At 37.3% G+C, this 19,104-nt stretch overlaps 1 protein-coding gene across 1 annotated transcript in view; it reads right to left on the bottom strand.

Annotated features, from left to right (window-relative positions):
• ULK4 (unc-51 like kinase 4) overlaps positions 1-19,104 on the bottom strand; it is a 253,157-nt gene that overhangs the window by 43,203 nt on the left and 190,850 nt on the right. The window contains exon 36 of the mRNA XM_075143193.1: positions 14,623-14,808. Coding sequence (XP_074999294.1) covers positions 14,623-14,808 — 186 coding nt within the window. The remainder of the gene's footprint in view (positions 1-14,622; positions 14,809-19,104) is intronic.

Raw genomic sequence — 19,104 nt, 5'->3', positions numbered from 1 at the left:
TTTCTATTCTGCAAGCATGGCGTCAGGTCTGGCTGGAGCACAGCCTCTACCGCATGGAAGAACCCGCATGCTTAAGCGCACCGCGTGGGTTAGCATGTTTGCACCAGCTGCCTTGCAGAGCAATAGGGTTGATGGAAGACTGGGAGGTGCAGAAACTACCGCACCTATAGCTGCTTTATTAGTGTGGTACCAACAGTTGTCCAACTGTTTCAGGTACCTGCTAATTTTCTGTTTAAAACATAAACACTCTTTTTGCTTTCTTTTAAACAAGTTGGTGGGTAATAGCGTTTGCATCTCACATGATGTTAGCATGATACCACTAAACATGATATTATTGAATCTTCTGGATGAGGGTTCAAGTAAGGTTGCCAGCACTTCTCTGTTCTCACTAATAATGTGATTGTGGCTAGAAATAGTCCCTAGAAGACCTCATCCAATGATGACACTACAATACATTGTGGCTTTGGTGCCCCTCCTCTCTCCCTACAGTCTTCCTGAATGCACACAACTTCACTGGAGCACATTCGCTGCTACGGACATTATAACACAGAAGTCCCCAGCTCTGATCCAGCTTCTTTGCAGAGGAGTGGGAGATGCGTCCCTGTCCATCACAGGGGAGAGGAACAGAAATGTACATGAGGAGTGCAACCACCTCCAATCTCTTTCCTTCCTCTCTGTTGGAACAGAGAGGCTGCAAGCTGAACCCCTGTTGAGTGGGGAGATGGATCAAAACAGCACAGAGGGGACAGGCTGTAGAGAGTGGGACACAGGATTCACATCACACTAAAATCACTATGTTCAGTAGTCTCAAAATCTATTGCATTTCATATTGTTTGGGAATTACACAGATTCAGAACTGCAGTGCTACCATGGTATCGAGATAGTGTTCATCACTGCTTTGTATTTCTCTCTTCTAATGGTTTCCAGACATCGTTATTTCTCTTTCTCACATACACGAATTCAGCAGTAGTCAATGCTGCTCCTTTCACATTCCAGTCCACACCCTGCCACTATCCTCTGCACCTCTCCTTACTCCCAGATGTCCCAGAGTCATTAAATCACCGTCAGAGTGATTACATTTGCATTCTACTTTCTCATCCAAGTTCAGCTAAAAGTATCATCATTTTTTAAGTTCTTGAAGTATTCTACAAGGCGTTAGTCAAGAGTTGAATAAAACAATCTTGGCAGATTGATGTTTGGCTGCGATAATTTCTAGTAGAGATGGACAATTTTGGTTTGCCTCGTTTCAAAGCCATTTGAACTTTGTGGGCCAAAAGCTTGATTACATCATTACTAGGTTCACCTCCCATTTAAAACAGTTTGTTAAAAGGGGAGTGAGGAAAAAGACACAGATAGAAGCTTTAAAAGCCAAAAACCTACTGGTGCTAACTTTGCTTTTAGGAAGACTATTAGGCTTCCCACACAGATTAGCCTCATATCACAGCATCCTATTTCACTACATTTCATTTTCTTGAAATGTACAATTGAAAGAACTTAATTCAAACAGAATTTAAATTGTTAAACCAAAATACTTAGTATTCTACAGAACTCATGCTCCCCAGTCAATCCTTTTGCAAGAGAAATATTTTTTTTTTTTTGCTAGGAATTAAAGTACATAATGATTTGGGATGCTAAACCAGAAACTTTTTGTAGGCCTGATATTCAGGAGTAAGTAATTAGTAATTTCAGGAAATTAGATATCCTTTGGAATTTCTGCAACTAAATTTGGAAAATTAAGGTATTTCAAACCGTAGTCATTTTAGAAACTTAGCCATTATATAGATGGAAATACTAAAAAATAAGACAAGTTATAATTCAATGAGAAAATTTTAAAGGATTACAGAACAGTATATAAGCCTAATGCATACACACACAAGCACACAGCAGTATGCTAATGTAATTATGTACTCTTGAGATCATAAATAGTTATGCAAAATTAAAGTACGAAGCTGCAAGAAGGGGAAGAGAATCTTGTTGAAACCTGCAGTGGTCAAAATGTAAGATGATAGTAGGCATTTTAACATTCTTGCTCCTCCAGATTTCAACATCAATTCCCACAAAGCTTTCAGCTTAATTTAAAAGAAAAAAAAGTAAGTTTCAAGAAAAATCATGAGCATCTGGTTCAGGAGAGAAGAATCAAAAACATATAAGTAGAGGTGGAAATGTAGAATAAAAAAAGATATGTCAAGAAAAGGATCCTAACAAATATAATGGTGAAGGCAATATAGAGTCTAGAAGAGTCTATAAAATCATTCATTATTAAATAACATCACCTTCAAAATGTAATATATATTCCATCTTGGAACTACAATTACATGAACAAATTGCATGAGCATCTCTCTGATGTCATCAGAGCTCCTCAGTGGAGCAACAGTCCACTCGAGCAATCCTGAGGGCATATTATTTAAATCTTTCAATGACAGCTGTAATTTGCTTTTCAGCAATAAGAATTTTCCTCACCAAGCTAAAAGAAATATTGTTATATTAGCAGAGTCAGGGCCACACACATCTCACTGATACATGGGGCACAAATTACTCTTAGTCATCTTATAGTTATAGACTTTGAAAATAAATATTGTGTGCCATTACATGAATATACCCCCATATATATTGCAAATACATGAACTGTGCTAATGGTTTAAAATGACAAAAGAGGGCCCTGATCTTTATAAACAACAATTCCTTTTATGCTTTATGTAAACCTGTTATTTTATCAAGTATGGTAAAAATTACCTTTTATAGTATTTAAATACTGGTAGTGCTTTGAAGAAAAGTAGCAGTATGAGAATGTGTTAATATACTCATTTCCATGGGAATTATTCGACCATAAAAGATCAACTTGTTTTTGTTTTTAAACTTAATCTGCTTTGTCTAGACTTTTGCTCTAATGAGAATAAGCAAAACACAGCTACTCACTCCAGGGTCTTAGTTAATATTTTAGGGCTGACTAAATGCTGCTTTACCAGTAAGCTCTGCAGAGCTTTTCTGCTCCGGCACTCCTCCTACTCTCATCTTGTTGTCTGCAAATTTGCAGATGACACCAAGCTGAGTGGTGCAGTCGACACGCCTGAGGGACAGGATGCCATCCAGAGGGACCTGGACAAGCTCAAGAAGTGGGCCTGTGTGAACCTCATGAGGTTCAACAAGGCCAAATGGAGGGTCCTGCACCTGGGTCGGGGCAAACCCCCGGTATCAATACAGGCTGGGGGATGAAGGGATTAAGAGCAGTCCTGCCAAGAAGGACTTGGGGGTACTGCTGGATGAAAAGCTGGACGTGAGCCGACAATGTGCGCTTGCAGCCCAGAAGGCCAACCGTATCCTGGGCTGCACCAAAAGCAGCGTGGCCAGCAGGTCGAGGGAGGTGATTCTGCCCCTCTACTCTGCTCTGCTGAGACCCCACCTGCAGTACTGCATCCAGCTCTGGGGCCCTCAGCACAGGAAAGACATGGACCTGTTGGAGGAGGTCCAGAGGAGGGCCATGAAAATGATCAGGGGGATGGAACACCTCTCCTATGAAGAAAAGCTGAGAGAGTTGGGGTTGTTCAGGCTGGAGGAGAGAAGGCTCCGGGGAGACCTTACTGCAGCCTATCAGTACTTAAAGGGGGTTTATAAGAAAGATGGGGACAAACTTTTTAGCAGGGCCTGTTGCAACAGGACAAGGGGAAGTGGTTTTAAACTAAAAGAGGGTAGATTTAGACTACATACAAGGAAGAAATTTTTTACCGTGAGGGTGGTGAAACACTGGCACAGGTTGCCCAGAGAGGTGGAAGATGCCCCATCCCTGGAAACATTCAAGACCAGGTGGGATGGGGCTCTGAGCAACCTGATCTAGTTGAAGATGTCCCTGCCCATGGCAGGGGGGTTGAACTAGATAACCTCTAAAGGTCTCTTCCAAGCCAACTATTCTATGATTCACTCAGGGCCCGCAACACAGGGCCCAGGCTCCCCTGGGAAATCCTGCATTTGTATCTCCCCAAGCCCACTACAGGGAAAACCTCTGGGAGACAGGTAGAGAGTCCGGAGCTGGCACTTCCCTGGAAACAATGGCGTCTTGCATGAAAAGCTACAAAGGAAGCATTCAGTTAGAATAAGCACAAGGTATTCTGCCTTGATTATTTCTTCTTTTTTTTAGTGACAAAATGGGACAATAGTAAATTGCAGATACAAATAACATAATTTATTTAAATTATTAGTTTCGTGGACCCCACTGTTTAGTATACATACCACACATCACATATATATATATACCGTACATCATGTATACATGGCAGATTTTTATACATACGTTATATTTAGCACAGGAAGGGGCAGGTTTTGATATCAACTACCTTCTTCTGATGCAATTCTAATATGCAATAAGTCTATTCATTACAATTACCAAGGATTTACAGCATAAAGATCAGATTTTCATCCACCAAGTACAATATTATGCACTATGGAACATACCATTTTCGCTTTTCAACGTATACTGGGATTATGCTCTATAACAGTTCTCTTGCAATTAAGTACACCAGTATATTCCCTTAAAAAATGAATTTTAAATCATTGGAGCTATTTGATACTATAAAATTACACGCATCTGTTGATCCATTTCTAAATGACCACTGCATATTACTGGAAGAAGTATTTTTTTATTGATATTAAAGGATTTAGGTAATCGTCTGCTTTTGACAAGACTGAGGATTGCGTGTCAACTTCATTGCTCTTAAAATGCTCCCTGAAAGGTCTAAAAAAGCAAGCTGTATAAGCAGAGTAGAGCTGGTATACAAATTATGAGATATTCTTATGCTGCATCATACGAACTCATCAGCTAGTCATTGCAGCCCAGAGAAAGCATCTGCTCTGTGAAATTTAGGACAGTAATTCACAGCCCATAGAACACTGCATCATCACAAATTAAATTTGTTATAAATTTATAATGATGTTCATATAAAAACATTATGTTTTAATAGTTTAAAGAAGTGACAGCACTGGGCACTTTATAAATGTTTAACTAGTAGAGTCTTCATAATTTAAAATGTGGAGGTTTCATCACTGAAGATGCTGGATTGAATCACTGTTTGAACTTGGGAGGGGGGGTCAGTTACTGTAGAAATCTACTGAAAGCCTAACCTCAATGCACACAAATGCTATGTTTTTAAACATAATCTTGTTTCAGAACACTTACATGAATCATGGACTCATCTGAAATTGTACAGCACCACGTTCATAATGCCCAGATACGGTTATCATTGCCAGGGATTAGTACGTGACCATGGGCCCTCTGTTGGGGAACTTTAAAGTATGCACTTATGCTAGCAAATACGTCAACCAACCACTAGATGCATGAGATATCCAGGGAAGAAACTTTAAGTGTTTTGTTTTCTTTCACTGCATGTATGTTTTGACTGATGCTTCTAAAATAATTTTCATCTTTGATCTTTCCAACAATATCTAACTCCTTAAACACTGCCTTCCTTTTGCTTTATATAGTCGTATTGCTTGGTCTCATTATCACGACCAGCATACTTTTGTTGTATCTATGTCATATATTTACTCACAATTTCCATCTGACAGACAACCCATATCTGAAATGCCCTATTTGTCTCCTTTGCGTAATTCATGCACCCCAGAGTTCCACATCTTCACAGCTTGATGGCCAAGGACTGTCTCCCTCTACAATATACCCCTTTAATCACTCCAATTATATTCCCTATTTATCTGCATCCACACACTGGCTATTAAATTAAACTTTGTGTAACCCACAGATTTGCTCATGGCAAGATTTTTGCAAACACTAGCTTCTCAGCAGTGCTCCAGCCTTATAAGATGAAGAGGGTAAGGATCTAGACAAATTGAAACACAGCTAATGTTTGTCAGATGCCATATTAATGTGCAGAACTTGAAATATATTAAAAAATCAATAGACAGAAACATCAGCAAGGAAAATAAGAGAGCACTGAGGATTAACGAAGAGGATATGCCAAGACCTTTTACTTTGACTGTCCAGTATTAGGTGATTTAGAAGTCAAAGGAAGGACCACTCCTTTCCAGTAGGAAATCTAATTCCTACATTAGATTTCCTCCTGGTACATGGTAGTTAAAATTTTACTTACACACTGAAATGCAATGGACTATTTCACCCTCAGTAAACTTGCCACCCTCTCTTAAACTTGAGTTTAAAAGAATAGATGTAATAAAAAAGGGAGGGTTTTTTTTAAAGGGTTTGCAATATGAGTTTGCAAAAAGTCACAGTAAACCTGGTTTCTATACATACCTGTATCTCATCTTCATGGGCAACCAAAATCTTGCAAAGCTCTTTTAGTTTCTGGTAACGGCCTCACGTGAAAATTAGATGAAGACTAAGGATTCTGAAATACTCCTGTGATCATAAGAATTTAAATTTGGAATAAAATGAAGATACTTTTGCATTAATAATCAGGAGCAACTAGTTAAATTCCCATTCCTGCTTGCACAGAACTGAACACTGTCCAAGGATCTGTTTTATCCAGGATGGTCATCTTTGTGTCAAATTATTTCCTATCTAGCAGAGTTGCTTTCAGGCAATTCCTTGAGCTTATTTTGAATACAGGAAACAAGCTGGATACTTCTCTGGAGCAAGAAATGACTTTTTACTGTGCATGCATTGAGCTTATCACAATAAGGTCCTGGTCTACAGGCACTAATGCAATTCAGTTATAATAATAATGAAAGCAGCAACTACTGCTCATGCACTCCCATTAATGCTACAGACCCCGGAAATATGTGCAACCTGGTATTAACATTCCGGCTGAGAAAATATTTTTAATAATTTAATCCTATTCAATTGGTGTTGGTAGATCCTCTTAGAAAAATGTTGTTATTTACTACTCCTTATCTGAGGACTATGAAATATTTTGCAAATATTAAATATCACAGTAGCTTATGAGGGTAGGTGAATAATATTAAACATAAAGCTGCTAGGACAAAGCAGAAAAAGTGAGAGCCGTCCAGCTGTATATTAGAAAGTTGTCAGCATCAAACAAACACTAAAGAAAAATGAAGGAAAACCATTAAAATAGTCCTCCTGTTTGAACTTCTGGGTTGGGAGCGGGAGAACTCAATATATGATTTGCTAGCAAAGCAGGTGTTTGTCTATGTGGTGGAAGTACCAGAAGAAGGATAGTGTGCTCTCTTTGATATGGAGAAACTTCACAGTTACAGTAAAAACACTGACAGCAAATTAGTCATTGCAGAGGTGTAAATGTATAAAACAAAACAGCACCTCTAGATTAAGATAACCATGGATATTCCAGACATATCACTAGCTGCAAAAAGGTGGGACCTAAATCACATCAAAAGTTACAAGTCCCAGTAAATATTTCCTTAACCAAAAGCTTCCAAGCTATACAAACTCCTATATAACCCCCAAAATGGTAAGTTAATTGCATAAAAAATTCCATACCATCTGACTTTATGTATCACTACTTAACCGTTTGATTTTACCACAGGTTATATGAAGCCTAGTATTTTTAATAGAATAGGCTTGTGGAGTCCAGTGATCAACTGAAAAAAAAATCTCAGCTTAGATGCAATTAAAATAAAATTGTAATTCTCACAGTTGTTAAGAATTTCATGACACAGGCATACAAACTATACCACATAAAGTGAATTAGAGCAAGTGTAGTCAGAGAAGTAAAAAATTCACACAGCAGAAGAGGATTCTGACGCAGCCAGAAATAAGTGATCCTATAAGCCTGGACAATCTTATCGACATTTAAATATTTGCCTTTTCTATGAGAAGAAATAAGCAGAGCATTCCTGTACCACCTAGTGCTTTGGGTCAAAAAATAGTGAAGTTTTCTGCAATCTGGTATCAGCCACAGAACTTCTGGACAGGATCAAAAGTGACAAGATAGGGGAAGATAAGAATTCCAGGGACTGCATCGGTGACTGAAACTTACCCATGGATACTTGTTCTGTTTAATTTCATAAGACAGAAGGATAAGTACTGGGAAAAAACCCATGAGTATATAACTTTAGAATGCTGTGCTTAAGAGTTTTGGCCAACTGAAAGAAGGATATTGTAAAATTCAAAGAGATAAATAAAAAGGAAGGTTAATCAGAAATAGAAAAGGTCTATTAAAATTCTTTCAGTGCTCTAACCAAGTGTGTAAATCTAAATACAAAAATATTCTTCCCTCTCCTCCAATGGAAACCATAGGATGCAAATGTCAAAAAAAGAGAAAGTCAAGGACAGTGCTGACGTACTGCACTACTTCTCAGCATCCTGAAAACACTCCATGAGTTACACAAAGTATAAATGAGCCTGAATTTAGCCCTTCACAAGCTACATAAGCCAGGCACACAGGTCATAAACATGCACATGCCTCCAAGGTGAAACAGTATCTAACCATTTCAGATGAAAAATGAAAATACTTATCAGACCTATACAGTGAAAATTTGTGTCCTGGATTTCAATACACAGAATGTAATTAGTCAGGTTAAAATTAACCATGTATAATACTATAAAGAACGCCATGAGATCTCGAGTGATAATCAACTACAGTATCCCTCTCACATCTGGATACACAAATAACATTTTCATACACTACTTTAAAAAAAGTGCTTTTTGAAAAGCTATGCTATTCTTAATATCAAGTAAATAATTATAAACTAAATAATCTATATTTTAGGACTTGGTATTGCTCTTAGAATGTCTGAGAACAAAGTGGGATATTATTAAGTTTTGACTATTCATAAATCACACTTTCATTGACTAAATGTTTTCCTTCTTAGTGCTACTAAAAATGCTTTACTAAGCTTAAAAAAAATCTTCCATCAGTGTTTAATGATGAAAGTACAGTATTTCATTTCCACAAGAATTTGGTAGAGCCCATAGGACATCACAAACTGAACAAAGTTCAAAATACAGCTTAAATGAGATTTAAAAAAAAAAAAATCCAAATTACTCAGATAAATTAACCAATATTGGCTCAATTCTCTGTTCAGTAAACAGCAAAGTAAAGCAAAGGGGCTGTGCCGCAAGAGAACTATGCCCGCCAAATGCTGAATTTCTTTAAATTACACTATACGCTATAGCTCTATTTAAATCATTCTTTAATTGCTGTTTAAATTGTATTAGAGTAGTAGTGATTAGCTGCATTCACCTTCTGAGTAATTTAAACCAGTTTTTCTTAACTCTTCGCTGTAAACTCAGTATATTGCTTCTCGACCAAAGGAAAGGGCCTGGCCCAGCAATTCCGACTCATAAATATCCCCACCAACTGCTAATATTCATCAGGGACATTGTAACTTTTCCTTTTTTTAAAAGGAGTGTCATTCGATTGTATTTCAGTCAAAACATATGCAAACTCAAAAAGCTATACTTAAAAGCTTACTTTGCAACTATATTAAACCCCAGAGCGGAGGAGGAGGAGAGACGGGGCGATTCCCCCACACGGCATGGCAGGGCCTGGAAGTGCCATGGCGGAAGGTTGCCAAGCAACAGCGGGCGCTGGAGGCCTCCCCATCTCTCATCTCCGGGGACTCTCTCCAATTTCATTAAAACCCTAAAACAAAGGCCTGTCCAAGTGTGCAAACAGAGGGAGCTTCCCCACACAGTGGGAAGGGTGGAGAGGCATTATCCTTCCCATGTACTTGCTTCAAAGCGTTTTGAGAAACCCGTCCTGTTCATGGTCTGCATAATGTATCTTAATGCTGATTAGCTTTTTCTTCTTGGGGGGATCTTAAGTTGTTTGTGTCTAATGAAATGCTCCATCCTACCCAGGGACATTATTCTATTAGACTGAAGCCAACAAAAGATGGTCTATAAAGAAGGGACGCAGGCTTGGTAACAACGTGAAAATAAGAGACTAATACTAATGAAGGACAGAAATTGTTCATAAAAGAGTCATCCAGATTTTAAAAAGATATGTAATTTAAGGAAAACATATATAACAACACATGCATTTATAGTAAGTACACCTATACATGTCAGCAACCCACAAGTGAGTATTGTATTCAGTCTGACAAGCATCTCTGTTATAAAGTCATTCCTTAGAGCAATGGATTATAGATTACCTTAGTAATTAATGAAATTAAATAAAGGCAAGGTTAAAAGATTCAGGTTAGGAGAAAGATGCATACAAAGTTTTTCTCCAGCTAACGGAACCTATCCGAGAGTGCTGTGCTCTCTTGGCAGGAGATACGCCAACAGGTTCCTGCAGCTTTGTGAGACTCCGGGAAAGCAGACTCCGCTGGGAACTGCTGCACAAGCACCTCCTTGTGGTGCTGAATCCTCAGAGCTGAAGCCATAAATGGGATGCTCTCCGAAAATCTCTTGGGATTTTGCTTCACCTTCTTTAAGGCAAGCTCCCTGCAGACGTACTTGCAGGAATCTACTGAGGAGCAAATCTCCAGCAAGACTTAGAGAGGGACTGCAGAATTGCTACCCTAAATGAAACGTTTGTGCTGCCTGGACTGTATATCTCTTCAAGATCTAAATGTCTTTCCCCATAATGCATGATCAGTGACTAATATAATGAGGACCTAATCTGGGAACTATGACAGCAAAAATATATACATATATTTTAATATACAAACACACAACTGTCAATTCAAAAGATGTGAACTCAGCACATCTCTCTATAAAACTCAGGATGATATAGTTACTAATCTACATGACAGAAATACTTAGGGACACACGACTTGAATGATATTTTAGACATAGTGACCAGCGGTTCCCCAGGCTCTGGTTCATTGGAAACAGGATAGTAAATCTGCCTGCAGGTACACAGTGATGCTGTAGCTGTGGCCCAGGGACAGCAAATTAGTGTTCAACAGTCCTACGATAAAATTAATGAAAGTTATGGACCTTTGCCACAGTTCAAGTATCGTCATTCTAGCCTTAACATCTTTACTATGCAGCCTAATACAATTTGAGAAATCCTTATATGTATCCCCCCCAGGGTACCTGACATGCAGATGACATCCTAAATGTCATAGCTACTCACAAGTAAAGGATGAAAAACTTTTTGACAGTTAAGATATGCAAATTAGTGAAAATGAGGTTCTAGAAAGACGATCAGAAGAAAAAAAAAGTGTGATTTAGGTAGAATTCAAATATACTTTCTGACAAGTTCTTAATGTAAAAGTCACAGAACAAAAGTTCACTCTCCACAGTGAGTGCAGAATTGCCTTTAAAGCCCGATGCTTATTCATTTTTCTCAGAGGAATTTTTCCTTATTACTAGACGGAATAAAAAGAGTCCTCTCTTGTTTTGAAAGCTGAAACATTTTATTTGTCGGTACTCAGCTGTAATCCCACAGTGATTATGCGTCCGGTGGAGATATTGGCTAGTTCTATAAAAATTCTGGTGATAATTGCTTGCTTTTACATTACATACTAGATGGTAAATTGAGATGGCAGGTAGATTTTTCCCTCTGGGGAAAAAGAGAAATGAAAAACTTCTCAGTAAAGCAGGCAAAAATTGAACTATTTGCTTCTCAAATTAAAATTTCTTCCACTTCACAAAGAAATACTTTAATCTAGGTGATTTACTGGACTGTAATAAGATGCACTCTATCTTCACAGAAGAGATGAAATGACAAGATGGTAATTTCCATAAAGGGTGGCAGGAGATGCTTCCAGAACCAAAGAATGGGACAAGATCACTGCCCCGACGTCACTGATCGGTTATACAAATGCTGCTGAAAAAGATGAAGAATATCTGAATAGCAGTATTGTCTAACCCAAGATGAAGCAACCAGAACAAGAGAGTTAGTAAAAAGACTGAAGTGGAAAAAACCCAAGACCACCAAACCCTGTTTCTTTGATTCAATAATTTTATTCAGTTTCTGTCCATTGTATCAATGCCAGTGAGAGAACATTCTTGAAAAAGACTGGTTAACCTGGGCCTGACAGAGCCAAAAGCATTGAAAGCTAAGAGGTGATTATAAAAAAAACAGAAAGAAGACAGTCATGCTGCTTCTTTAAAGCTTTTAAATGATCCTTACTTACACACTTACAAAGTTAGCTCAAAACATTTTTTCTGGTTTTCACTCCTAGTGATTTCTTTTTACAGCAAAATAAAGCCTGTAGAAAGGGCTGATCATGGTGATTCCATTAATAAGTCTGTATGAAGATACTTTTTCCCCCAGTCTGGCCTATATTTTTATTTCTGTTTAATAAATGAATACAACAAAATTGTAGGAAAAAATTAGTGAAGAAGTGGCAAGAAGTTTATATTACCCTGCAGTCAATTTGCTCGTCAAAGTTGACAATGAAAAATGACTATTTAAAAAAAAAACCAAACAACAACAACAAAACCAAAAAAAACAACCAAACAAAAATCAAAACCAAAACCAAACCAAAACAAATCTCAAAACAAACCTCCAAAACAAACCAACTTTGTCCAAAAAAACCCCTCCAACCACTGGAGATAAAAGTTTATGAATGAATACTGTTAAATTAAAACAAGACATAGATTTAAGCTTCCATTTCATCAAGGTAAGGTCATCTTGTATGTCAACAAATTCTGTGACATGCTTTAAATCGAAGACTGAAATTGAGACACCTGTCTCCATTGGCTCACTGGAGTCATATGAAACACTTGGACAAAGATTAACTAGTCATACTGCTGTGCCTTTTCCTTATTTCCAGGAATACATGCTATAAAGGCAGCTATAGCATAAACACATTGAATTCTTTTTGTATATTCCTGTCTTACGTAAGCAATACCTGTGCCTGTAACAAGAAAGCTAATGTGACCACAGATTGGAAAGATGCTCCGTACAAGCACTGATGGGCAAGAATGGAAATTGATGCACTCAATGATCCCTCTATTACAATATTGCTCAGATGTTAAAAAAAAAAAAAGTTAAAAACACTGCTCTAAGCTTCAAAATTCAGTATGAACAGCTGATGTGGGCTGAATCCTTCTTAAATAGATATGATTATATTTCAATGTCTTTTGTGATTATGACAATTTTGACAAGATAATCATCTCCTCTGAACAGGACTTTTTAAGGTTTAGAGACATAATATAAGATTTATTAAATAATCTGTCAAATTATCTATGAACCCTGCTTTCAAAAGAAATCCTATGATCTCATTAAAATAATCACAGAAAATCTATGCCTGATATTATAAATAACAAGTACCAGTATCACTGGTATACAAAGGAGAAATCTAAAAGTACAGGAACTTGCAAGATTCAAAAGGTGATAGCATAGCTTTGTTCTCTTAAGGTAATCAACAGAAGTTTGTGTTAAATATCCTGCATGCTAGGTCAACTTTTGAACCATGGTCTTCAAAATGGAGGGAAAAGAAACAAGTCTGTAGTTATGCTAAAATCAAATAATCTAGATATGTATATTGCAGCCTTATTTCTCTTTCCTTTCCTCACACTTCTTTGCCTCTTTTCTCTTATTGCTTTTGAAGAAAAGCAAAAACCAGTTCCACGCAGCGCAACAATTACACAGAAGGAGAAGCACAGGTACAAGCAAAAATCAATAGGAAATGTCTTTAAAAAAAATCTTTGCTAGAATTCCCTTTTCAGGAAGAGCAGGAGAAATGCTCTTTGAGATGATGTCAAGAATGAGAGAAATTATGAATTTTAAATTTTAATTTTATATATTCATCCTTCTTTTAGGGAGAGATAGGACTGAGCAAAACTGGAAAGAAGGGTATAGTGTTTACTTTCCTGTGATGTAAATACAGCAAGCAGGAGAAAGAGGACAAGAACGGCTCCGAAAGCTCTACAAAAAGAGTTGCTTCCTCTTAACTCCGTAAGTAGGACGACTCCTGCTGCCATTGATTATGGCCTTACTCTAGCAGCCAGCACTGCACTCGCAAAATTCACGTCTTCTGCCTCTTACACTGGGGAAGTTACCCTCTTTTAATTGAAAACTCCTGCTCTTGGAGAGTAAAGGGTAAAGTAATCAACCAATGCAAGGTGACAATGCAGGCAAAGCTTCTTATCAAGACACCTCAAAATAAAAAACTTACTATTATCTGAGAGAATGTTACAGATACAGAAGGTTTTCCACCTAAGCTACTTGAAAGACACAACACTGTTGTCGTGCCACCATGTCAGAGCACGACAGAATTGAAACCCCTACTTGTCAATAACATCACCAAATTAAGCCCCTGCACGATACCCAGATTGGCATTCTACATAACAACCACTCCAGCAGAAGTGGTCCCTATCGCTCAGTGAGAATGAGGAGTCAACAGTCTACGCACAAACCTATTTCAAGTACAAAATGGCATTTTATTTACCATGAAAACAAGCACTGTGTTTCCAAATAGCTATTTAATGCTACAAGGTTAGTTCTTTCAGAAGGCATTCAGAAAATTCTTCCAATACTTCATAAAGCTGAAGTACTAAACAAATATATAAATGAGTTATTTAAATAGCTGAATGGTTAACCGAAATAGAAGAAAACCAACAATCATTTTGTAAGAGGTTTTAAGTGTAGAAGGCTATCTTCTCCAGAGAAGTTAACTGAAATTTAGAGACATGAAATTTAACTTTACATATTTTGTTTTCAAAATTCTTTTATACTCTTTTTTACTTTAAGATGAAGAAAACAGCCAAAAATTTATCCAATGATATAAAAGAAACACATGGACTTTTAAAATGTTTAGAAGCTGACTCACCAGTCTTTTTATAATTCTCAACAAAAGCTTCAGTTGTCGTGTATCTTTTTTGGACTTCAGTACTTCAGCAAAGCTGTCCATGTTTTCTGGAGACATACTCTCCTGACTGTTCCCTCCATACAGCTGAACCAGCAATGATAAGCACTGTGAGGCACTCTCAAATATTTCAGTATCTTCACTGGGAAGCTAAAAAGGAACAAAAAATGAAAGAACAAAAATCATATTCCAGTTTCAGAAAAATTGCATATCACTGGGGATTTGGAAGAGCATTAGTATTTGCATTGTGCCAGGAAAGAATCATTTCTAGTTGACTGACTCAAAATTCCATTAAACTAAGCGTAATAAAGTGATGAAAATATAACTAAAATATATCTGTTCTTAAGCAGCAGTATAACAATGTCTCCACTATGATTCTATCAAATAGCCTATCTATAGCAACATCATAAAAGCACTGAAAATGTTGCTCCCAACTCTGTTATTTTCAGACAGTATATTTTGCTTTAAATAGAAGTAGTAATAGCAGAAAGTATCATTATAGCCATGATGTCTAATCTTCTACATAATGCACACCATAAAACTTCATTTAATTATTTCTAAATCAAGTCTATGGCTTCTGGTTGAGGTAGAGTACAGGCTATCTAGCTATTTAATGGATTTTAAGTAGTCACATCAGGAGGTACGTTTTGCAGATTTTAAATATTTTCCTGACTTCCAGCTTTTCTGCACTCCTTTGAAGAGCAGACACTGGAGCAGGCCTTAGCAATGGGATGGAAAAACTCTTTCCTGGGAAGCAAAATTATGGAAAAAATTTGGGGGATGGCTAATAATCATCTTTAAATGAGCTTCTGGTAGTATGACACTGCTATCAAAATGATTTATATCTTTCTTGAAAGTACAATCTGGAAATAATGATAGAGATATTATATTATGCTTATATTTGGCACTGTTGGAACGACAACAGAAACACAATGCCTAGTTTTAGCGCAGACAGTTCACGAAAGCTAGTTAGAAAAATCACAGACGTTTCTTGGGAACAGGCAAGAGGATGACAGATTGGAAAACATAACAGTAAAGGATTGAAGGAATTCAATGTCTATAGCTTATCAAAATGAGGATTTAAAGGGCACTTGATCATATTCTTTTGGTTACATGTGAGAAAAAGCAGCCTGAGGATAGGTTAATTCCTTTACCTGAAAAAGGATGGGTAAGAGACGATAGCTCAAAACTTTAGATAAAGCAATTCAGATTAGAAGGAAGATAGTAGTTTGATTTCTTTTTCTTTCTTTCTTTAATGAGAGCGATTAACCGCCGAAACAACTTTCTTAGAACTGAAACAGATTCTCCATCACAGGCAATTTATATCATAAATTTTTTTTTCTACAAAAATAATAAAACCCTTCACTGTAACGAGGAATTAATTTACTAAAGTCTTATGTCTTGTGTTATCCTAGACTAAATGATTACAATAGCCTTTTCTGGCCTTACAATCTATGAACTGAACAAAATATACCATGGTGGTCGTAACCAATAAGGTACAGAAGTGTAAAAACATCTCATCTCTTCTACTCAGTTTTTTAATTCCAAAAATACTATCTAAATACAAAGAAGCTAGATTAAAGTACAGTTAACAGACTATCCTTACTGACAATAAAAAAGAAACAATTTATATAATCTGTCCAACCATTTATATAATATGCCCATAACCATTTCAATAATGATTACTTATTTAATCTGCAGTATGAACTTCCCAAGTTTTTTCATTTTAAGGAAAACTCATCACTTACTTTAAAGCAATCTGGGAACATATCATCAGACATATGCTCTTTAAATATTCAAGAAGCAGTTCCCCAGAGATCTGTATGCAAATACAATCCTGTTTTCCATTAGCTTCATAGAGCTGGCTGTTTAAAACAGACTGAACTGAGATGTAAGCTCTGAATACATAGCCCCAAGACATATCACATTCTATTTGACCTAATGCTATGCAAGTGACAGGGACCACAGCAGCTATTTCTTCCACAGTTTTGCTGTATGGTTTTTCTTCATTCCAATCTAAATGCCACCTATTTGATTGTTTCCTTTCCAACATCCAGAATTCTTTAATAACATCATCAACATAAATAGCAAGGCTAAAAAGGAGGAAAAGCTACAAATAGTAACAAGCTTTATAGCTCCATTTATATCTTCAACCCTTATCAAGTAAAAAAAAAATTCCACTGATATCACTGGGGGCTTTGAACCGACTTGTATTTTCTTCACTGAAAAAAAAATGCTATTAGATAAAGGAAGGAAAAATTAAACTATTTTAACTTATCTCTCTTATCCCTTTTAAAAGCAGCACTCTAACTTATGGTTTGTTACTACATCAGTGTAGACAGGTATATCAACCACTCCCTGAAGAAAATCACAGTACAAGAACTATATTCAATTTTCAAATGTTGTTTGTGGGCAAACCAAACATAAAAAAAAAAAAAACAACCAAACATCAGTGAACATTTGGACAGATACGTCCTTGCCCTGGTACTGCAGGGGAGGCTAGTTTCCCGGGCTCCATAAGCACAAAATCCCATGTGTAATCAGTAATCATAAGAGCCATACTTGTAAATGAGACTGTTCCCAAGGTCTTTCTCTGAGATATTCACTAAATATCAGAGGATTATACAGGTGTCAGTCTCTGTAGAGGACTGTCCCTACAACAACCTTGAGTGAAGAAATACATAAAGCACCATGTCCTTTGCAGTTCTTCCTGACACCAGGAGGGTACGTGACTTTCAAGGAAGCAAATGAGCAAGTCCAGCTCGTTAGCATTATTCCCGAGGTAGGCTGTCTTCAGCAGGAGTCCCCAGTTAGGGAGGCAGTGCAACATTTTGCCCTAGGTGAGGAGGAGCTGGGATTGGGCCAATGGCATGCCCAATCTTTTATCAGTGTTGCTGCTGTTCTTTGTCCTCAACAAGAGAAAGGAAGACCCTGAATCTCTCCATCCAATATGTCTTGGCATCAAATAGGCTTGCTCTTCACAGGATATCAAGCTGTCAGTGACCATCCTCCAAACCCAGCCACCAGTATCACTCCAGGGTTCACAGTACTTGCCAGCCACAACATCATCCCATTCAATCACAAATGCCAACGAAGTCCTTCATCGTCCGTTGTACTTCAGGTTCTTCTGCTCCTCTGCTTCACTAGAGTCCGTCTGAGCTTCAGTGCTATCTAGAGTTTGGGGGAGCAAGTTGCTGTCATCCTGGAAAAATTGCAGGGTAAAACAATAACAGCATAGGCTTTGGATGAATAAGAAAACAAGCTGGGAATAGGAAATACCATATTTACGCTGAAGGGGATGAGAATCATTGGCCTACGGTCTAACCAATCAATAACTAAGGTGGAAGAGGAACTCTCAGCAATGTCCCTATTTAAGTATGTCTGCATCAGCATTTTTCTCTATAACTCTCACCATTTTGCTGTTTCACTGCGGATGAGTAGTGATTTAGATGTCAAAAGTCGTAAGTCGGTAACCTGAAATCTAACAATGGCTGCCAGTCAGTATTAGTAATTTCATTAATGGTTATAAAGAATAGAGGATCTGAAGAAAATTATTGGTATGAACAAAAGCGATGACTGAAAATATAATAAATATCTGTAAATACAGAAAACCAAGGAATGAAAATTCAGCTTTCAAGTAAATAGTATCTCATGTCTAATAAGAACAGCAAAGCTAGAATCGTGTTACTAGACAATGAATATAGATAGATCGTTCATCTCTTAATCAGCTGGAACAGTGTTCTGATTATTTTTCTAATCATAACAATTCCGTTTGATATGAAGAAGTAGATCAAGGGTAAATGCCCCATCCCTGGAAACATTCAATGTCAAGTTGGACGGGACTCTGAGCAACCTGATCTAGTTGAAGATGTTCCTGCCCACGGTAGGGGGGTTGGACTAGATGACCTTTAAAGGTCCCTTCCAAACCAAACTATTCTATGATTCTATGATTTCAAGTCTTTGAAATGCATTTAAAGTTTTTCATGACAGCAGCTACTTAAGTTTTTGTGCTTTCAGGGGAGGAGAAAACCCATGAAAAACTAGAGTTCTAACTCTTTAAAAAAATATCTGCCCCTTAATATTTCATAATTACATGAAAAAACTCCAGTGGCCTTTTGTTTCTTTTTGCTTTACCAGTATTAGAGGTGATTATGGATTCAGCCCTTCAGCAAGGTAGAAACATTAGTACTCCTTTTCCTCACAGCTGTTAATATTCTAGGCTAGTGTATAGTTTGAAGAAAATCCAGCACCTTAAAATAAATTACTGAACAGCTGAAGTCACAATTTTTGCCATTCTCTAACTCAGAACTGTAGATTTATTTTTCACTTAAAAATCTTAAAATAATGCCTCATGACAAGACTTCTGTGAAATGAAGTCTGTGTTACTTTTTACTTAACTTTTATGGTCATGTTATAATCTCCTGTTAACAGGTTCATAACATAAAA

Source organism: Calonectris borealis, chromosome 2 (assembly GCF_964195595.1).
Source record: "Calonectris borealis chromosome 2, bCalBor7.hap1.2, whole genome shotgun sequence".
Taxonomy (NCBI): Eukaryota; Metazoa; Chordata; class Aves; order Procellariiformes; family Procellariidae; genus Calonectris; species Calonectris borealis.
This window is presented reverse-complemented; position numbering and strand designations above follow the sequence as displayed.